The sequence below is a fragment of the Phalangium opilio genome, unplaced genomic scaffold (genome assembly GCF_054372755.1).
Source record: "Phalangium opilio isolate 3A_F unplaced genomic scaffold, DU_Popi_V2 ptg000003l_1, whole genome shotgun sequence".
Lineage (NCBI taxonomy): Eukaryota > Metazoa > Arthropoda > Arachnida > Opiliones > Phalangiidae > Phalangium > Phalangium opilio.
The window spans coordinates 11,252,949-11,276,389 of record NW_028324145.1 but is presented as its reverse complement, the minus strand read 5'-3'; the positions used below and the strand labels follow the sequence as shown (position 1 = coordinate 11,276,389).

Below are 23,441 nucleotides of genomic sequence, written 5' to 3'. Positions count from 1 at the left end.
AATAATGGAAATTTTGAAACCAAAAGGTAAGTTTTAATGTTAATTGACTTGTTAAATGACCAAGGCCCAACCATTTAAATCTTTCTGGCCTGTATCATGCCTAAACTTGAGCTCAGGGTACCCCAAAATATATCGTGTTCTTTAAACCATATTTTCCAAAAATAAAACGGCGGCAAAATTATGGTCTTGTCTAAAGTAGTAACGTAAGGGGAGGTTTTAAAATACATTTTGGGTAATGTAAACTATGTAAGCATCGTGTACCCCCCCCCCTATGGAACAATATTCAGTCTGTGTTTTCCTTAAATTTTTTCTTGCAGAACAAGAAACCCTTTTTCTATTAACTCCCTTTTTTCCTGAGATTGTGTAAACATGGGTTTTCTCCCCATTCCCCAAGACCAGCTTCTTCCAAGTTCAAAAAATCCCGCTCGGCAGTCCCGGACTACCACAATATGGCGGGAAATCTTCCTCTCTTTGGGAATGGGTGGTACGGGGCGGTAGAAATATTGTTGCACGAAAATTAGCTCTCTGCGCTGCTTTCCACGCATATTGAACTTTCAAACTAGGCTTGGAAAAATTTACCAACGTGTTGCGGCCGTATTAGCTAATTAAGCAATTTCAATCGGTTTTAATTGCAATTAATCGTTGGATAACTTAAACTATAGTTTGATTAACTGATTATGAATAGAAATAGAGCAAAATTAGGTAATTATTTTCGGATATTTAGAAAGATTTTTGGAATAAAAATAATTTTTCCAATCTAACATTACGCTAAGCAGATTAATTAGCTTTTAATCACGATTGAATGTTGAATATCGGAAATAAGAGTTTGATAAACTAATTCTGTTTAGAAATTTAGCCTAATTAGGTTGTTATTTTCAGATAATTAGAAATATTTTTTTTCAAATTAAAATAATTTTTTCAACTTAGCATTTACTACTTATTTACAGTCATGCAAATTTTGGAAAATAAAGCTAAATCAACGAGGGAATTAGATCATCTAATGAACAGTGCAAATAATTCGTATCATCTCAACCAACTGGTTTCTCCTTCGGGTCAACCACGTGACAATTTGGAGTCATCTGGTCAACATGGTAAAACGTGTAAGTACCTCTCTCAAGTAACCATTTTGGAGATGGGGAGGGGGGGGCAGTGCGTATCAATCAGCAAAGTTTAAATGTCATATTGTAAGTAGGCCTAGGTCTAAGAAAGACAAAATTGCAATGATGTTTTCGTCTATTGGAAATAATTGCAGTAGGGGGGAGGGCAAGTTCAGACACGGGGTTACCCCAGCCAAGCGCACTCCAGAGTGAGTCAGACTTAGCCCTAGCTATCCCATAATTTAATTACAACGAAGTCGAAGTTGCGTTCCACATCAGTGGACTTTCGGGATTAGTTTTATAAATAGATAGGCATTCGTTTAAGTAATGGATTATTCAGAATGAGATGAACATTTTTTAAGAGGTGGGAGGGGGAGTTACTGTTGGAAGTCAAGTAAGTTGTAAAGGAATCAGCGTGGAGAAATTGAAACGGCGGCAGAACAACATCTCGTTCCGGGCCGCGTTTAGTTTTAGCAATTTCTTTTTACATGTGGGCCGCTGGCTGTTCCGAATAGCAAGCGCGTAAGAGTTATTTGAAGCGAGTCGCGTGTCAGAAGTTCGACCCCTCCGCCCTCGAACTTCCCTTTTTCGACCAACCATTCCTCGCGATGTTTTCAGAGCGAAAGAAAAAAAATGTAGGGGAGAAACGGAGCGAGCTTATGGTTTATTTGAATCATGGTCTTGCCTTGGTAAAAGTCAAAATTGCCAGAACTTCTTCCATCACAGTCTGTCTTAGGGTTTTATCAGGGGCAAATGTCTGTATAGGGATTCTCCAGGAACTGCATGGGTCCTTTAGTTAGTGTACCAATCTTTTAAAGGAACCTATTGGATATTTCTATCTTTAACCCAAGTACCCTAGCTGTACTGGTACGTCAAAGTACCACCAAGAGACTTGTTGGCAGGAAGAGGTAAATAATTTTCTTACTTGCATGGTTATTTGTCGCGCTTTGGTGTAGTGCGTGATCTTGTGTACCAAAAAAGAAAATTTTGGGTTCCCTTGTCCTACCTCTCCGTTGGCTACTTCGATTAACACAATTTATTAAATACATAACAAGTGAGGGGCCCCTTTTCAAAGAAAGAAATTGGTGTGACGTCAAAGCAAAATTAAACGTAGGTGTATTACTCTCTTAGGCTCAGTGCGAATGACGCCTTTGCCTTCCCCTCCCCCCTCTCTGGTTAAGTATATAAAAAATAGCCAATATTTTTTAAACGCTGGATGCGGTATCGGTTTTCGCGTTTCAACTCTAGCAACTAAGTTAAAATAACGTGAACGAATTTTCTTTCATTCGTTAAAGAAATCGCAAAAGAAAGTTCTGGTGCGTAAACCGTGATACCGCGAACGTGTCCTCGATGATAGAAAATTGCATCTTTTGAATACCACTAAGGGTAATTATAGGTATTTGTGGAATAGCCTCTTTTAGGTTAGGGGATTTCGGGACAGTAGCCCGGCATTTTTGATTAGGGTTATTTAGTTGAAACTCTGGACCGTTAGTTGACTCAACTTCATGCTAGTGTAATAACTCGGTCCTTTAAAGCTAAGTTAGAATTCAATCGAAAAGGTCTTAATTGAAAAATTGTCGCCAGGATGTTAGCCTTTGACTATGAGATTTTTATCAGTATTTTTAATACAGTTTAAGGGTAGAATATACCATCCCGTATGGTTCAATCGAAATAGTTGAAACAGTCTCCTGTCTCGTAAGCATCAATCGTAAGTCATTAGAGGGGCCCTTTAGGTTCGTTTTTTAAGTATATTTTCAATCAGAAGTAGATTACTTCGAAGTCATCCTTCAAGGACAACGGGATGTTCTTTCTCTATGAGATTACCCGTATTTTGGAGCGACGTTCTATAACATCGCTCTACTTCTGAGTTCTGACTGGCTGTTTATCTAGATTTTTATCGGTTCTTATCTTCCTCATCGATGGCTGGTTTGGATCGAGGCGTCATCGCGGGAGGGGAAACGTAAAAGACAGACCGGGAACTCGTTAAGAAACCTATTAGTCCTCAATTAAGATCTTTCTTTAGCTTTCTTTTCCTCCCTCCTTCAGGACGTTTGGTGAGGCCCAACTAACCAGTCCTATGTAGAAAATAGGGTCTCTCTCTCTTCTAGCCTTAAAAATCATCTCATTTCCGAGGTAGTCGTTCCCGGCGTCGGTACGCCACTTTGAAAACCCCTCATAGACCGTTATCTTTGTGTGAGAAACGTTAGATGGGCCCCTCCCCCTCCCTTTCCTTGAAATTGGTGTATCCCGAAATAACCCTATCCCGTTCCATTCTCGGATCGGATCTCCTGGCTGGGTAAAAAACATTCTGGTGTAACTTAGAGGCGATATCGAATCCAAGTCCCGCTCTCGCTCGGAGTAAGAATCTGTACCCCGAAATTACTCTAGAACCGTTCGTTCGTTTTTCGTTTGAGTCATCTGTCAGCGGTGGCCCTCCGAATTACACGAGGGCTAAATATTAAGTATGATTTTTTTTTTACCAAAACCCTAAACTCTCTTTCCTTAAAGACCAGCTAGGAGGGCCAAAAAACTTAACGGACGTACTTGACTCCCAAAAATATATAGGACGCTAAATGAGCGCCGGGGAGGTGCACTTGTACAGACTTTCCGATAGGTTCTTGCGGTGAAAAAGTGGATAAACCTGAAATGAACTTGAGTTCAGAACTAGAGGTTCTTTATTTACTATAGGTCATTGTTGTTATATCGTCCTCCAAATTTAATCAATCGAAATTTAAGTGTTGTTTCTCAAGAAACTTCAGGGTAATCTACTTCCGTTTAAAGTTGGTCAGAAGCTGGGAGCAGAAGGGCGACCCCGCTTAATAGGCTCCTATCTATTCCTCTATCGTGCGCGGTTTCTCGTGTTTTTCTTGACGTTTAAATTCAAGCTTAGTTTTCAATACGGATAAATGCGAAACCGAATACTATTCCTTGGTATTGAAAATAAGTGGAGTTGGACTTCTTTCACGCTGACAACTCGGGTTGTACAAGAATATAGTTAGCCAAAGGAGCTCCGAGGCTAAGCGCTTCATTTAGTTCCAAAGCTATTTTCCTTACAAGACGTATATTGTGGCCGCTCTCTATATCGTGCGCCGTGTCTTAGATCACGGCTTAACTTCTTAAAGCCTTATTGACTTTGAAAGAGTTAACCAGTATTATAATCCTCCGTTTTCGTTCCTTTAGGACTGCCCGCTTTATCAAGATGGTTCTTGGTACAACCGCCATGAAATCGCGAGTCCCTCACAGTCGTGGTCGCTCGCCGGACGTTGCTAATACCATCAGCTCGACAGTGTTAACCCCGGTTCGACGCGCTATGACTGGAAGGGTACCGAGTCCGTATCCTCAGACGCAATTACCAGGCTTGTCCATTTTATATCGTGGAAGACCAGCCGGGTCATCGGGAAGCGATTCTGATAGACAATCTCGCGAGTATTCTTCGAGTGGACATCAACAGAAATATGTCTTCGATACGCCGAAAGAGAGACAAATTTTATGGTGCAGGAAGTGCGATCTTCGTTTGGATGAACTGAAGGATCAGGCAGCCAAAATGCTTCATAATCTCAGGGTTCAGGCGTCCAGGAGCGAGTTACCTGTCGGGGTAAGTCAAATCTTTACTTATACTATATTGTGGTTGCAATTTTGGATGGGGTCGAGTACTTCCGCTTTGGTGACCAAAGCAATATCTTGTTATCCGCAGATTGTAGTCTTATAATTCAACTGAACTCAAACTTTAATAATAAGATTTGTATCGAATTAACTATACATTCAGAGAACGCGCGCTAATAATTATCCCAAATCAATTAGTTCTTTTCCACCCGCGTTCAATTGTGTTGAGGTGCCAGTAGCGGCACGCGCAGTCTTTTAATTAGAAATATTCTCTTGATTGAGTATTTGGCCTTTTGTTCTCGCGAATACTGTCTAGGCTTAGCCCGGATTTCGCAGGTATAATTTGGTATTGGGAGAGAAGAACTGATCTTTAATTAATAAACCCTTCGAAGAAAAAAGGTATATTTTCGACAGGGCTATCGTTTCGTTTCGCTCGGGTGATGATGGACAAAACAGTGTCTTCTTCATCTCGCGATCGGTGTCGAATCTAAATACCTTTTCCACCCTTTCTAATCAATTGGAGTGCAGAATTTATGGGGACGAAGACCTCGGGTGGTCCAAGAAAAAAAGGTTACCTTTAATTAAAAATATATAGAAATTCCTCAATTATTTTATAATTTTTTTTGTCCTCGCACCTTGGGTGATTATGGGGTATCTTATTGCCTATTATAGGTATTATAACTTCCCTTTATTTAATTGATGGGACGACGTTTTTGCAATTTATCCTGAGCTTCCTTTATCCGGTAGTTATAATTTTGCGAGTACCAATTTGAAACTCGAAATGAAATTTTTGGTAATCTTGATCTTGTTGGCGGGTCCCCTTTTAAACCTGACACCTTCGTACAAGCAGTTAGAAAACTGTTAGCGAAACATTTCCCACACTATTCTCGAATTTACTCTTGGTTTTAGTTTTCAAAATATCGTGAATAAATACTGGCGCTGAAAGGCAAGCTTACTCGCTCGTAGTGAGTGTGTATACGGGGTTTTGGCCATCTGGTTGCGGGGAAAAACATTGTATACCGTTTTGAGAGTCCCCGAAAAAGGGGGTTTTAACTTTTGCCAAACATTCTGAACGCCACGCACTCCAACACCACGTGCTGGGAGTCTGTTGAATGTCAAAACTTGTCCGCGAAAACCCAAAACTCTCCCGAGATTTTTGCAGGGGTGCAAATTTATACCGCGCTGGGTTCAGATCAGTTCCCTAGATATTGGGCGGACAAAATGTAAACGAAAGCTATCAGCGCGTTAACCAAAAACCTTTGAAGGCATGGACACTCCGTATTGCGACTTACTTACTATCTTTGATATCTTTGGGTTTATTTATCTCTGGAAATTCCCCCTGCAAAGTTTTAGTTTGTTTGCTAAAGCAGCGAATTGTAGGCTGATATATGAAGTCAGCTTGCTATCTTACCTGTCGTCGCCTCTTTTAGTAAAGTTGGCTCTCTCTCTCTCTTTTGGAGAGGAGGAAAAGAGAACTGCCAAAGTTTCATCCAAGAGATTTTCAGGAGTGTTGACATCCGGGGATCAAGCTAGATTAAGAGATCGGAGCCCCAGTCTTTTGTAAAAGATACAACCTATAGGGGAACTCTATGGGGGTCCTTACTTTAAATATATATATATACGATATAAGGGCTCTTTTATTGGATTAGATGTAGTTTTAATTAGGGAACCCATGACTTTTCTCGCCTTGCCTTGGAACGTCAAAAAGTAACATAGTTTTTGTATTATTATACTCTTGTTCTATAAATGTCACGGTGAAGTCCTTTGAGTATGTTAGAGCCCTATTTCTTACCTTTCCAATGATACTAAATACCTGGGGTTACAACAATTAGCGCTCGAGTAATTAAGAAAATTAGTAAAAGAAAGAAAGAGTTCTCCATTCAACAATTGTTTTTTTTTTACTTGTGTTAAGAAACAGTTTATAAACTATAATTTTATTTTGCGATATGAATTTATATTTATATATTTTGACTGGGAAAGAGAACGTTTTCGTGCGGAACGCTCCCAGAATTTTTAATGATCTTATACCGAGGTGGTTATATATTTTTCTCCCTTTGGTAGGGATACGTATGTCCGATCTTTCAGGCTGATAGGGCAAATTGTTTTTTCCCTTACTTACTTCATCGGGGTATAGTATGAAGCCACTGCTACATTGACCCTTCATGAAAAAAGGGACTAAGAAACTATATTGTTTTATATGAGTTTCTCCTCTCGATAACCTCATTAACGATTCTAGTCCGGGCGTAGTTGGAATGTCGCTGAAAAGGCAGCTAGGCCTGGAGCGTTCCTTTCTCTTTCGGTGTACCTTTTAATTAGGAGATCAAGTAGCGCCAACAGCTACGAAATTTCGCTTTAGGCCATTTTTAGATTTCTCGCTGCCACCGAAAGAAAATATTACCTAAAAGTTTCCAATACCGACTTGTAGGTAACAGACGGGGCCAGTTTTCCCCCAAAATTGCGTTCGAGTTTTTTCTTTAAGAGATACCCTTGTTCTTTTTCGGATATTATTAACGCGTTTTACCAATATTGCGGTAAGTGAAATTTGGTTTAAATTCATTGCTATTAAGAACATAAACGTTTTGGTTAAATTTCTTCCTTAACTTAACAAATATGTTGGTATTTGTCTACAAATTTTATTACTTTAATTATGAACTTAGCGCAATTAATTTTTAACGCAATTATATCAAGGTAATTTAAATCATTCAATATAATCCCTCGATACTGTGGTCAGTCACGAAAGCTATCAAAAGCGTGACTTAAAACTATAGCGAAACTAATTCAAAATCAGCGCCGGTATATTTTTTAATCAAGAATTTATTGAAACCCCTTAAGTTGATAGGTTCTGTAAGAAAAAGAAAAGGAAAGTTGATTTGCCTGCGAGGCGTTCGTGGTTTTCAAATTTGAAATCCTTTCTACATTCACGATCAAAATTTAATTCAGTTGCGTATAAAAGTATATAGAACCGCTACTGTTTAATTAGGAATTGTATTTAGAGTATCGACTGAATATTTCTGGCGTTCAATCATACGGTGATTATCGCTTTTTGCTTCTAAATTACGGATATCACGATTTACTTCATTTAAATGAAAGAGTTAATATCGAGTTGAAATCGTTAAATGTTAATGTTAAATATGTTGGTATAATAATACTTAGGCCCTCACACCGAGCGAGAAGTACCTTTTAGTCCCCGATTAATAACAGAGTATGAAACTATATAATATAGTTTGCAGTTACGTTCGTGGGTGCCCCCCTAGCTTGGATTTTATTCCTTATACCTCCTAAATTTGAGCCATCTGGCCGCGCAAGAAAGTAAAGAAGTATATAAGAGCGACAAAAATGGTGGCCCGGGCCAATTATCCGAAAAAGATCTATCGCGTTTCGCGCCACATTAAATTGATACCCCCAACTTAAATGTAGGTACGTGACCGAGACGGGAATTATACTCTATGGCCTCCAACCGATGCCTGCCTTAAACCCACACGTTACCATTAACCTATAAATATACTACCGCTACCTAAACCTTCTGCTTATCGACTTAGATGACGTAAAATTGGCCGCGAAACTAGAGGACATCTCGTGTCCAGTATCGCGTCATTTTAAGTATAAAATGTTTTGAATAAACAGCGTGGAATTTCATGTTTGACCAAAATAATTTTATGATAGACAAGGAATTTATGTAAAAAATAATAATAGTTTGTATCAATTAACCTTTGACCTTTTTGTCAGCGTCACTCGTATAGTATGTAATTAATTCTTCATTACTATATATGAAGATTATTTTCGTGGCTATACGCGTACGGTAAAACCTTCTTGGCTACCACTCTGCTTATTAACATTTTTTCTTCTTTATGACTCAGGGTGATTGACCTTTTTAACTCGGCTTACTGGTAAGGTGATGGAGAAATAAATTTTGCGTAACGCCCAATTTGACTCCCCATCCCTAATTTGAAATTTATCGAACCGCCAAACACCCCTTGGTGCAGCCCAGGGCAGACTGCCAAAGAGTACCATCATACCCCTCGGACGACTGCCACTGCCACCATGCACGAACCAGAAAAGAGAGCGTGCAATCTCTGGTTTCATTTCAACCAACTTTGCAAGTTTTGTAACCAATTCGGAGTATCATTTGGCCCTCTATAGTGCCACAAAAATCCCGAGGAGGGCTTAGACGTTATACGCATAGCGGAAGTAGACTGTCCGAAGGATGCTCTATAATGCACTGGGGCGCACTAGGGTACTCCCTTCTTGATTTTTCGACTCTTAACTTTCTTTCCTTTTAATCCTCCTTTGATATAAAAGATTCGCGCGTACGCTGAAGTTCGTAATACGAAGTAAAACGAGGATACGCTGGTCTACGGACCACACCAGGTCTCTGTTTTACTTCAATACACGTACTTGCCTTCGGGATACTTGGGGTATTTGTAGGGGAGCGACCGGAAACGTATCTAATGCCCCTTTAAACGTCAGAGATCCTAGCTCCGCTTTAGAAAGGGACATAGATATAGAAAACCTTGGGATTTTTGTCATGGATGGGAGTAGAAAGAGAGAACGACACAAAATGTCGGAAGTCCGCCTAAATTGAATCTTCCGCGCGGATTAAAGTGAACCGAGATGCGGATCTTTTACTATTTTCCTCTCCACCACTCGTTTTAGGCCTTTATAGACAGACAGTCATAAAGATTCTCTTCTCCGAATGACTCACCAAGTAAAAATCCCAAAGAGGGAAAAAAGGATGGATTTTATTTCTTTATATACTATAAACCCGAAAATAAATACAAAATTCGGGATTATATGGGTTCTAGAATTTCTCATATTGAATCAATAAGGATCGTCAGCTCATATCTTGACGTAAACAATTCATTTTTACAAACTTGAAATCGCAGAACCCTAATTTTAAAAATTATAATGCAATAATTTCAATTAGTTTAAGAGGTCATAGGTCATTTTCTTTTATCAAAACCGTTTTTCCTGTCCAATATTAAACCTTAAGAGCTTGGTAGGTCAGGCATTTACTCCAAGAAAGTTATCTTTGATAACACTTACTATAGACTCGTCACGTGACAAAAGGATACCAGAACGATTTTTTGAAGTATGGTGGAAACTTGAACTTCTAGCGAGGCCTTTGGGTTTATCTTTTCTTTTTCGGCGGGTCCTCTTTTGAAGTCAATCAGGGTTTAAAGTGACGAGTCTTCGGTTCCCCTTTCGTCCGCCCGCCATGGTTAATGTCAATATTTGAGTATATCCTCCAAACTGAAGAAGAAATTCCAAACTTGATGATTTTTTTTTTCTTCTCCTCTCATCCAGAGTTCTTCTCCCCTTTCTCTCCTTCCTTCCTTCCGTTCAGCCAATTTGGTCTGCTTCCTGATAACATCCTCCTTGGAACAAAGAAGCCTTTGCTTCTTAGGGGATGTCCAACCGATCACCCCCCCTCCTTTTGTTTTAACTTTTAACGATGTTAAGGGTTAGCCTGTTGGACAAAGCGTGGAGAGACTAACTTAGAAGATGTTTTGAACCAAAAAATAACTCTGGAGGGTTGATTTAGGTAATGGATATTGGAATGCCTACCAACATCTCCTTGTTTAATTACTCCAAAAGGTCGTATAGTCGTTTCCACCCATTAATTATCTCCCTCATTGTATGCGAAACCAATTTTTGATATCTTCCTGTTATTTTTGCACTTGAACGCCCGGCAAGCTAAGAAGTTTTCCATTATGAAGGTTTTCGTAATCGAAATTACCAAATTTGAATCGAATTTCAGGCCATGGGAGGATTTCAAATTTGAAAAGTATATTTTAACGGGAGACTATAAGGAAGTATTTAGTAAATTAGTTATTAACTTCTTAATTACCATGAACTGCGCGGAGGGTAAGATTATCGTGGCGCGCACCCCCTCTGGGTTGAACCTCTAAATTTTGAGATAAACAGGGCCATGTGGCTGTTGGAGCGCCCCACATATACATACATAAGAGCGCTCTTTATTGCGTCATTAGGGAATATTCCCATGCTCTTTAACAGACAATCTTTTTTTCTGATATTATCCTCTCTCTCAAGTCTCAACTAACTGTACATGCAGTTCGAATTCCCCATTTTCTTCCAGCCATAACTCGCGTAACAGCGGCGTCATCACTTAGTTATATCCAAAGATGGTTTTCTATAGTAAGAAACTTTGGGTTTCGTTATCCGTTTCTTGAATTTTTAGTTATTGCGTAATTTGCTGTCGAAACTTCCAGTTATGGACAGTGCATTAAACATTCAGATTGTCAAGTTTTTGCTTTGTTTTTCCGCGACTTTTTCGCTCGGTTTGCTTCCCGCAATGTCAGTCCTTCTTTTCTCTCCGTCCCAATTGTAAAATATAAACGTTAACATTAACGGCTAGATAAAACAAAAGACATCTTTGTACCGTTTTTGCTTCTAAAAATGCTAAATCTTACATAAGATGGAATATATATTTTAGGCCTAAATTTCTCTCTCTTAAGACATCGGCATAGAAGCGTATCGGAATTCTTTTGGAGACCTTATCATAACATTGAAGTACTTAAGTTACTGCCGCTTGTCACGGCTCTAGAAGACTAGACGCGGAGACGAAAATCAAGGCGTCTTTCCAATTTCTCTTATAAAATTGTTTTATAAGTGGTAACCTCTGTATAGTTGAAGTCATTCGCCATATTTAATAACATTATTTTAACGACCATACGCAATTAAATAGAAATCAAAATTATACGGTTGTTATCAGCTCGGAAAGAATTTTTTTCCCTCAAATATTTTCTACTTTGTCCCACCTTCCTCCTTAAAATGAGATAATATTAATTAAATATACTGTTATCCCAATTTTTGGGGTACAAATGCACCTGCGCAGTGCTAGTTTAGCCCAAGATTTCTTTGTTTTTAAAACCATTTTGATAGTAATTGGCAATTACATTGGTTCTCATTGTATGGTAAAATTACTTCCTCCTTCGGCTTAATTAAAAAAAGTAATCCATCAAACTCTTTAATTAAAAATTTGGTAAGATCAGTGAAAAATCAAAATATTAATAATTCGAAGCCAAATATGTATACTTGTTTTTCAGCTTGTACTCCTTAACACTCCAGTTTTAAAATTTATTTGACAAACAAGTGACATAATGACTTCTTCAAGTGTTCTTTAACATAATTAGTGAATCGAGAAATTTATTCGAAAGACACTAAGGCAGGCGCCAGAAGGATTGAGTTTAGTTTCTTTGAAGTTTCAGATATAAATAATTTGAAGTATTAGCCCTATAAAAGTCCCATATAGTTTCTTTTAAGTAAAGGATTAAATAGAACTTCGGTTAATGGACTTTTTATAAGTGCGGATTGATTAAATATACGTTTTGTGCTAACTTTGTGAGTGGAGCTAAACCGCGGTAACGTGTTCCCCTACGATTGAACCCAGACAAAAAGGTTTCTTTGATATCTAACAACCGTATAATTAAATGCCTGTACCCCGTAATTAAAATCATGTTTTTTTCACGTCGTTCTTTTTCTTTCCAACGGTATTTTAAGAAAATAAGAAGTGAATATGGTTAACTGCTACTGAAATTCTACCGGTCCGGTTTTCAGACATTTCGTCTTGAAAAGAAAAAAAAATCCAATTTTTTTTATTTCAAACCATAAAATATCATTAATCCATTCGGTTAATAAGTAGATCGGAGCCTAAAATTTATCCTTAAACCTTTAATAGACACAGTACAACTTTCTTTCCTTAATTTCTATTCCAAATATTTAAGATATGATATTAATTTAAAATATGGAAAACCCGTTTCTTAATTTTAACGTTGAATTTTTTAGTTTCAATAATTTATTCGCTTTTTCAAACTGGGCCTAGGTGGTCATTAAAATTTATAATTGGGTGTTTTGTATTAAAGGTTTTGACCGCCCTACTTTTGACATTTTAACATTTTTAAATCTCAAATTGAGTCGGAAATTAGCTCTATATTTTTCTTGATTTTGACTTAAATGATTGGGCGTATTTATCCTTGGACTAGAGTTCTCGAATAAAAATATTTTCCAGTGTCAGTGTTTTGATAAACATAGCGGAGAGCTCCAAAATCTCTTTGAGAAGGAAAGTTTTTTTTCTTACATTCAAACGGGACTTGTATTTTTGACACTAAGGTCACTAAGGGTCAGAGGGTTTTAAAAGTTCCTAAGAGGCCCTCTTGTATTTCGTCTAAATTATGATTTTCTTACACGGTACAATAACTTTAAAGAACAAATAGCTTTAAAGAAAAAAATTGGGCCTCCAGAGTTAGATTTATTTTTTGTCCCATTCGACAATATTTTCTTAGTTCCTTGCCTCAGTCACAATTTTTTTTTTTTGTGATACTGGCTACTTATTATAAATGAAGGTTAATGGCTGAAAAACTCGTTAAAGTAATTATAAAAAATGATGATATACTGGAGACTATCCATTTCTTTCTTGAAGATTCGTTTTTCTTAATTTTCAAAAAAAAAAAAAATAAAACAAATTCCGGATCCCTTTTAATTATGTTCTCCTTCCGTACGCGAATATGGCATGGCAATTAGTTTAATGATATTTTTAGCACGTTCAGCCCAAGTTTTTGATGAATATATTATTGATATATCTTCTTTAATATTAATTGAGAAGTTTTGAAAGGTAAATATTATATAATCTGGAATTAGAACGGGTTTAAGTTTTGATAGGTTTTTGATAAATCTTGAGGTTTTATTTTATTTAAAGTCGTAAATTAGATAACTTTATCATTTAGCACTACATTAAACGAGGGGTGAACCACTATGGATTAATATTACCAGGAGGAAATAAACTAGGAGTAATTCTCCTACATAGTTCTAATTTTTTACGAAAGTGTCGTTGACTCGGAGTAAGCAGCCCCTCTAAGGTTTAAGAAATACCTCGTTATCTTTAAACTACCAGTAAACTTCAATAAACTTGTTCCATGGAATACTCTAGCCTTTGAGAACTGAAATAAAGTAAATATGTTCGCCATGATCACATTCTTGGCTTTTAATAGAAATCACGCGCTCTTGATTTTAATCACTTTTATTAATCTACGGTATTTCGTGAGTCTCGTGACTTCGCTTCTCTTAAATCTTAGTGACTATATGAGATTAAAAAAAATAAAGATCTTGCTGGTACTGAAATTCTCCTTGGGGTTTTCAACCCAGGATTGATTTCTAAACCACTTATCCGTAACGAGTTATTTTTTTTTTTAAAGTTGAACTTCTCTCCTAATTAATAGTCTTATACGTGGTGCTCATCGGTTAAATGTAGCTGGCTTCCCTCTTTCGCCCGGCTGTTACTATACCCTACTAACTCTACAGATAAACTCCAGATTGCCTTTCCAAAGTCCTGCCTCCCTGGTCCCCCTGCTACAGTCAGTATTTGGTATTTGTAAAACAAACTCGAGTCGAGTTCGCATACGAATTCGAATTGCTATTTCAAATCTCTTCAGTAATTTATTTGGCATATGGTACTTACCGAGGTTGGCCTCTTTGAAATTACGATGGTACAGTCTTATATTGTGGGCGTGTTCCGTTTAAGTTACGCAACACGTGAGAAGTATACTGTTTGTTTACAAACCTTTTAAAGTCGTAAACATTGTAAATAATTGTGGAAATAAGGCATTTAAAGTCCTATTTTCAATTTATAGTTGTTTCAAATATAAATTTCAATCTTAATGTTCAACAAAGATTAAGCTAGGGCGTAATTATTCCCCCGTATTATCCTATTTGAGTTTCAGCAAACTCAGACTGGGATACGAGTCCGTTTCGTTAGACCCCCAGGCTGTTGATAAATGCTGAGGCTGAATTTGGCAGCTTATCTACAAAATGAAGGATGACTGTCAACGACAAAATCTCCCTCTGGCGGGCCCCCCGCGCCATAGCTGCTCCAATTTCAATTTCCTAATTCGACCGATTATTCTATATACACCCCTATCTGCCCTAATCAACGCCCCACCCCACCCCATTCCACGAAAGAGAAGGCCAGAATGAGTAAGCCTAATTTTTAACTTTTATTTCAAATGACATAAAAAAATGTATTTCATTTATTGTCCTATCTTTCATACATGGGACGTTGTTCTAATATTCGATACCCAATAATACGCTTGACCTCCAATTAGCGATGACCCCAGTAACTGATAAAACCGTATTTTGATTTCTTTGTAACATTATACTGGCATATTTATTTAATAATGTTTGGACGTAATAATATCTTAATTTGAAATATTCTTTCTGTCATATGACATCACGTATCTCACGCTGCCACATTTTCGTACCAAACTGGCGAGTTGGGACTAGGTGGTGACTTGGTTTGCCCCCTTTTTTTAATAAAAAGTATAGTTATTATTCAGTTATGGTGTCTGGTCTGGTCTGACCAGTCCAGTAAAATTATACACGTGTTAGCTACTCCCGAAATTATAAACGGTCCGATGTATCACTGGCTACTTTGATAAGTTACATTATTAAAGCTGCCCTACCGTCCCGAACTATGCGCCAGACCATACGAAGTCAGTTGCTTCATGGTTCCAGCCCATTTTTGATTAATTGCAAAGGACGTTGGTGGGTTGTCGACACCTATCCATAGAGGGAGACGCGGACTCCGTCTACTTTCTCTTCATCCCATCCATTACGCATGGGATGAGTAGAGAAAGATGCACCCAGTTCCATTCCTCATCTAGCCTTGTCATAGTAACCTAAGATTAAATACCAAAATATTTAATATACTTTATTACTTCAACTCTGGTCTAAAGTTACGTTGAATTTTCATTTTTTTTTTTGGGCAAAAGGACCCCCAAAAAATATGATAAGCTTTCCTATGAAATTAGGGGTTTCGGGGATGTTCAGTACCGGTCCGGGTCTTTTGTAGTCAGTCGTTCTTCTGTAGGTCAAAATTAGCCTTACAGGGCACGACCCACGCAGATGCTTCTTGTTTTTTTTTTTTAAGTATGAACTTCTAAGCACTGCCGGCTCCCCATTGCGCAAGTACGCCGTGTCATAAGGTTATAACACATTTCAAAGTACCTAACGTCGCTTGTTATTAATGGTCAAAGCTGGTTGCGAAAACCTAAGAATAGTTTTATAAATATTGTTAGTGACTTACAGGGAGGGGTTTATTAACGTATGGTAGAAATATGCTGGTATAGTGAGAGAATAATAATAGGAGCTTATTTTTTTTTGATGGGGCGTCTGTACAGATGCCTCGGTTTTAGAGCCCATCCTCTCTCTTCATCCCCCCTCGTAATTGTCCTCGTCCCGTTCTCCATCCTTATCCTCTGCTTTTCTCTCTCTCTCTCCTCTTAAAATCCCAAGTAGAATTACCCTCCTCTCTTTTTATACTAAATTCGGAAGAATCGGATGGGAAAAAAATTCTCGAATGGAAATTAGCCGTGGAAATCTCAAAATGTCGTTTACCACCACTCCTAGATTGCTTCGCCAGTAACCCTTGTTTTTTAGTTGCCAAATAGAGCGTAGTTTATAGGCTTAAGGAGTACTGGGACTGGTACGGTGTTCATTGTAAAAAGAATTCATTTTTTTATTCGAGCCTCCTTCCGAGGTGGCACCTTGTAGGATGTATTTAAGAAAAGAACATATTTTCTTAGGCGTGATGTATTTGTTTGACATTACGAACTTCCTTGTGTAGCGGGGAATGTCTTTTGTATTATTTCTCTTTCATCATTAATTCGCGCGTTCTAGACATTGTTGGGCCTCATATTTTCCACCATTTTAATAGCAAGTCTTCTTTGGCAAACTTCATCCAAGATGAACGCGGGACGTATACATATAGCATAAATTTCATCGAATTCCTCCATTTATCACGTGATATTTAGCAAACATTTTTCTTAATAAGGATAAGAGAAGGGTTTATGTTAAAGTTTTTATTGTTATCCCTTGAGATATAGTGCGTGCAGGGTGATGTAACCGAGAACCTTAAAAACTTAACGAGGTCCCACATCTACCCTAAAATATCTCAATTCTCCTTGATGGTGGAATTTATGTACCCCTTATTTTAAGGGGTACATGTTTTTATGCCCCCAACTTTAATGGGTCCTCAACCCGAAACTACGTAAATTTGGGAGAAATCTCTATTTACTTTGATTATAACTGTTTATGTCCTAAGCGAAGTACGACCATAGCTCTAAGGCAACTATAGTTAAAATGAATTAAATATTGAAATGACGTGTTCCCTGCCTTTCGACTCCAGTCTAATCTTACCCTGAAAATCCTAACGCGTTTCAAAAATAGATACTCATAAAAATAACACAGGCTTCTTTAAATTGGGAATTAGATTTCGGTATTTTCTCTGGACTTTTTAAATGACACAGACATTTTCCGAGTTGGTAATTCCTGACTCTTCACGTGATTCATTTTGTGGATGGGGAGGGGGAAAGATGACGTCATAATGGAATTAACAAAATTTTATAGGTATACCGTAAAGTTGCATTTGGTTCATAGTGAATGTAATGACGCGTGAAAATTTATTTAGGGCCTCTACGAGAACTTCGTGGTAATCTATTACCAAGATTAAATTGGGAAAAATTACAATGCTCGGTCGTGGTAACAGCGCCTTTTTAAGAGTTCCTTTACCATTTCTACAATGAATCCTGGCCTGGCTGTTACCTCGACGAAATGAGTAAACGTTTTGGCAGCATCCATGGGAATTTTCCTATAGTTTTCCCCCTTCGCATTCATACATTATTATTTAATCGTTCTAGTAACCCTCCGGTAATATTTTAATGATTATTGTAACCGTATTCGTAATTATACATTTGTTTATATTGGGGATTTCTAATGATTCTTTCCATTGAATGAAGTAAATACGAAATTATATCTGTTTAGTTACGCGTGGTTGGCTTCAAGCCTGTGCTATAAGGGTTCAGTTACTCATTGTTAATTTGAATAAATTTTGAAATGATAGGGTCTCAAACCGAAATTAGAATCTTAATGACCCGGCAAGGTTACCATGTTGGTTTTCTGATGTCAATTACCATGATTGATAAAAGAGAAGTGTAGCTGTACGACTTTGAATCTTTTTATAACTTTTACTTAATAATCTTTTTCCACTACTGCCATCTTATATTTTTCTGTAAAAACCTATTTGATTGTTAGTTAGGTTGTCTATAGGGTAGTTCTGACGTATTAATGGCGTTATCCAAACTGCGTGACAAACTGATGAATGAATTATAGCGCGTCTAATTAGGTCATGCTTTTTTGGCAAAATGAAAATTTTTAAAACGGCCAAGGTCAAATAAAAATATAACGCGCGTGAAAAATATCCATAGATGTGTATGTGAGAATTTTGCGGGCAACGGTATCGCCAATGCAACAAAGAAAACAAAACATCGTTAATTCTATTTGTAAAACTATGGCGCTACCGTTGCCCCATCATTGTGGTCAGACAAGCGTCCCGGACCGACGGCTGGTTTCTTTTTTTTTTGGGCAATCCCTGCTTGGTAATAACAATCTATTTTGGCCTTTGCAGTCAGTACCTTTCGCCTCTGTAAGTTACGGATCTATTTGCCCCGTTTTACCTTAACTCCCAGTGTCCAATCAAAGCTTGCAACATAAGGAATGCTAATAATAACTTCGGGTTATAGCTAGTAGACGGGGCGACTTACGATTGACTCTGGCGTCTATCCCCTACCTCGTGCAGTGTATCTTAAAAACAAAATACGACTTCAGAGGTCAGACGCCTTTAAAAGGGTCAAAACCGCGGCGCAAACTTGGCCGCGTAAAATATTTGCATCGCCTGGAATACGCCCTAACGATTTAACAAATATAATCTATAAATTTCTATTTAAATAAAAATAGGATTATTATATCGCCGGCGCCAAATTAATAGCTTATAAAGTCTCGCCCTGAACAAAATTCACCTTTGACAAACTGAATCTCTTATTTATTCCTGAATTGTAAAGCTTCTGCATGGTATTTCCGATTTTCCGCGCTCTGAAGCCCAGTAGCGACGCGTGATTGGTTCAATTTTGTATCATAAATTTCGAAATTATCTAGTAATTTAAGTCATATATATATATATATTTTTTTTTTCAATTCGTTTCCTCGTTGAAGAAGTATCTTTTCTATATGAAAACTTGAAAGAGATCGAGAGAGGTAGAGAAGACTAAGGCCGTTTAACTCTCAAAGTTCCCATGTTTAACTCAAAATTACGCCACTTATCTTTTATAGCGTGGGTTGAAGGTACACGTAACCATTCACTTAAATTATACAAGTAAAAAAAAATAGTTGTGGGCGAGATTTCAATCTTACAGTTCGTGTCATCTTAGTTGCTTCCAAATTGGTCCATTAATGTTTTTTTTTTCTTCTTTAAAGTTTAAAAAAAAGGTAATTTATGAGTGAAACGTCATTCCATTGTCTTAGGTTCATATATTAAAATATTTCACGCTGGTTCAATATAGACGCTTACGAAAAACACGAATTTCTGGTCCGTGAAAAAATGGATGGAACTTTGGTGTTAGGGGACGTTTTTTCTTTTTTTTATTAACTGTCGATATCGCAGGTGTTGAGGCACCCTATTCTTATCGAAGACCGTATTACATTGGTGTTACGAGACCTTTTAAGGGTGTCGACGTCTTAAAATCCCCCCTATTTGAGAGAGACCCGCGCTGTCTGAGACGATGAACTTTCAAAAATAAATCGGCGATATACACCCACGTTCTAAAGCCCGTCTCGTCGCGAGCGACCCCCATCAATATTTTTCTCATCAGGGAATCACTGAATAGTCGGTACATCGTTCAATCCGGGAACTCGTGAACCTGATTTGACGTAAGGAGGTCAATCATCCTAGGTTTTATTTTTTGAAAAAACTTCTTGGTGAAATTTTGTCACGAGATGTTTGTTAATATATTCTTCCTGCACGAGATTTTACTTAACATTTATGTACATCTTGCACGTGTGTTATAAAACTATACATTTCTCTAACGTTTGTCCACTAAGCCTAGACGTTAAATTAACGTTATTTTTAATTTAATGCTTATCATTGTTGAATTAACCCGTTTACGAATCTGGTCACGTGTACAGTTAGGTTCTGGTTGAGTAACTCTAAGTCTAAAGTACGTTGAAGAGTATAAGCGTGAGAGTTCTAGACTGACTCTCATCTAAAATCCGCTTATAATGCGCATGGGGGGGGGGATAAAAATGGAGGAGATTTCACTCACTTGGCCTATAAATACAAACGTGTCTTTATATTAGAAGCTCGGTTTTTGGTGGAAAAAGGGCGCGAATGTGTGTCGAGTGCAGTTCGCACGGTCTCGTCAAAAACGCGTCCGACCGTTACTCTATCTCCTCCTGGCTTCCCTTCTCTTTCTCTCTATCAAGAAGTGACTTTTCCAAACAGACCATTCTCTCATATGTCAGACATTCAAATACATCGCATCCATCTTACACAGTTTTCCACCAAAAATTTTATTTTTAGGGATTTTCTCTCGTCGAATTTGATTTGATCGAGTTCTTGTATTGTTTGAAATCGTGTTTATTCGGGTCTTTCTAACGAATACTTAATGGGTCATAGACAGTTGTGAATGCCAATAGGGAGCTTTCGGTTGAGGGAGGAGCTAAGATTCGTCAGATAATTTTCACGGCCATACTGGTGGGTTAAAGTACAGAACGAAAGCTGATACCCACCAATATGGCTGCCAGAACCTTGGCAAGACTTAGGAGGGTGTGACGTACTACTCAGCCAACTGAAAGCTCTCTATAATCTTGGATATTCCCTGTCGATAGAATGCATTACAAGTTACAACATGCAGGGCAACGATTTCGGGAAACTTTGTTTAATTACTGATGAGTGCTAAGAACAAGTACGCCCAATTTTGCAACACTATAATTTAATTTAAATCTTAAAATACGTATATACCATGTTGGGTGGTCTATGGACGTGGTACCTTCAGCGCCTTTAAAGCCGAGTGATATTAACGCGTAAAACAATAATTACGAGGTTTCGGTCAAACCCGAGGGGTTACCTAATGTACATAAAGTTGTGGAATAGGTTTCGATTCGGATGAATCTTCTTCTAGACGTTAAGCGTATAGACCTCACGCGTAGATCTTTTCATTTTTATTATATCTATCCAATGTATTGATTGTATAGTGAATTTGGGCCTCTCTTTAAATTCCAACTAAATTACAATTTTGTTAAAGTGTTATTCGGAGTTTTAAATTGGTAGGAGATCACGACCCTCGAGTATTGAAGTCTTTGACGCATCTTTTATCCTTAATTTATTCCTTGAAGAGTTCGATAATGTAGCTTATTACCCATTTCCCAACTTTGTCTTTGGCATTTTTAAAAATATAAATTTAAACTATAGGGTCAATAATTTCGTTTAAAAGTCTTAAATATTTTGAAGTTAAAAGGTGAAGGAATAAGCCGAAATTCCGAAAACTCTTTAAAATTTTCAAAAATCTAGTTTTCAGAGAGAGAGAGAGAGAGAGAGAGAGAGAGAGAGAGAGAGAGGAGTGAAAGTTTTGAGGAAGTACAGCAATGCTTCTCGGTATAATTCCTCAAACTTCAGTTTGCGCCGCTTATAATTAAATTCCGTAGCCGATGTAAAAGAGAGAAGTTAGAACGAAGCCCCGGCTCAAAGTTTGTTTCGCTTGACACCATTGTCAAAGGAGGGTTAGATACCTTTTAGTGTGCGCTAGTAACCTTAGGTGACATTGAAATATACTATATACGTTTGAAAGATGTGTATGAGAAAAGGGAAGGTGGGAAAACAAATTCACTCATTACGGCTCACGTATCTAAACGTTAATCACTTCATCTTTCTCTCACTGGGAGAGATTCTGCAGCTAAAGTTCGTCTCACTCGGTTAATTCAATAATGACATTGGTTTCTGACCTTATTTGACTTTTGCTTTGGTTTTCAATACCCTTAACGCAGACCTTTAAAATTGGTACGGGGCACGGAGCTGGCGTCTCTGTACAATCCGGAATATATTAAAACTGAACTAGCAATTACAATAGAATAGAATATAATATGGAGTGTGCTGCTGTGAGGTTCTTGGCGGCGAAGATCACAAGATTCCCGTTGCTATCCCCCCGCTTCCCCCCCGTGACGTGGCCTCACCTGGTAATATATACCGTCCGGGCCTCTCTAGTATTAAAAGTGTGTCTTAATGGACGCCCTATCTCTATAATAATTAAGAAATTTTTAAAAGGAATTATTTTAGACTAATTACTAGTTTAGCTCTTCTTTATAGGTTTAATTTGCATTCGTTTTCGATTCGCTATGCGAAATAAACCACAGCGTATACCGTTAAGTGTTTTACTTCCTTGATGTTAATTAGTAAACACCTAGCGTCGTGTCTTTAACCGTAAGATGAGACTTTAGGAGGGATAGCCTTCAAATTTTTCTTTTAATCTCTCTGATGTGTGAGAATTAAGGGGCCCTGCACTGTTGTAGCGTTTTTGTTTGACGCACGTGGCGCTAACACTGAATTAATCCTGAAACATTTTGACAATAATATGTCGGTTTTCTTGTGATCTAAGATATAAGGCCCTTATGATAATTATCTTGACTTTTTCTTAATTATTAAACTATCAGTTGATAAGTTTAAAGCAGGTATAGCTAGGACAATCCTCAATCTGGAAAGTGAAAAACATAATGAGTGTTTCTCTTATCTGTAGTCGGTACGTGTTTAACTTGCGGAAACATTAACACAATGTTATTCTCGATATCAACGTCTTATATATAGACGGAAATGGTTTTCCATTTTAACACTCTAGATCTAGGTCTATAGAAGGGAAGAAAAAGAGGATGTTTTTATATTTTCGCGTCTATTAGAACGTCTACACATTTCGTTCCGTTATCGATAAAGGTTATAGGTTATCGTGGCGTAGACGTTGAGACGACTTGGTCCCTAGGAGGAGAGAGACTATATCTATATGAGACAGCCAATGTCTCTATTGTCTTAGAGCTATCGTCCCATGCCACCCGTTGCGAGAAAGATAAAGTCATATAAGCCATGTCTTATTCCCGTTGCTGAATTCAAGAAAGTCATATCATAAAAATATTCGAGGGGTGCAAATCCAAAGAAAATAATAAAGTTTATACGTTCTTTTTCTTACTTCCTAATGTGGTACGGTATAGATGTAGACGTTTCCTCGCGTTTTTATGTCCGCCATCATAACGCGTATATGTATTTGATGAAATAGCAGAGAGATTGCGTCACAATGTGCGTTTACCGAAATTTTCGAGGTTTACAGTGGATTATTTTAAGAGGTTTTAATCCAAATCCCGAGAAAGGTAGTCCCTTGGGATTATTTCAATTTCGCAGACCTTTATTCCAAATTTAAGATTTTTCCTCTGGATTAAACAGATTATGATTTTTTTGGGCCAAAATGGCATGAAAATGGCCCAAGAGAGAAAGTAGATAAGGAATGGCCGTATCGTTTCTTCGTGTTCATTATTGGAAATCTCTTTTGAAAATTTGTAGTTGCTACTTCCTTTATAAATTCTCTATGACAATACCCCAAACAACGTAAATAAATTTTATCGTTCGACCATGAACATAGCTTCTATGGTTGCCATTTTCCGGAACGGGTTACATTGGGTCCTTCATGGCGTATTAGACAGACTAACCTTACAGTTCCCCCGGGTCTCGTCTACGAGTTAGGATAGGGAGTACAATGGTGCCAACTAAGTGTGACTACCGAATAAGATTTGGCAACAAAATTTGGGGATTCATTCGACATTTGGGAGAGACTTTATACCCGACGAGAGTGGATGGCAAGT

The 23,441-nt window shown here is 37.8% G+C and overlaps 1 protein-coding gene across 4 annotated transcripts in view; it reads left to right on the top strand.

The window, feature by feature from the left end:
- The first annotated feature begins 1,824 nt into the window (after positions 1 to 1,824).
- Positions 1,825 to 23,441, top strand: part of LOC149717826 (uncharacterized) — a 170,521-nt gene continuing 148,904 nt past the window's right edge. The window contains exons 1-2 of one of the 4 annotated variants that reach the window (XM_089840771.1): positions 1,825 to 2,005; positions 4,278 to 4,692. In XM_089840771.1, coding sequence (XP_089696897.1) covers positions 4,297 to 4,692 — 396 coding nt within the window. In that variant the 5' untranslated portion in view covers positions 1,825 to 2,005; positions 4,278 to 4,296. Of the gene's footprint in view, positions 2,006 to 3,430; positions 3,560 to 4,122; positions 4,693 to 23,441 lie in introns of those variants that run through there. The other 3 variants (XM_089840774.1, XM_089840787.1, XM_089840783.1) reach the window with 3 other exon arrangements.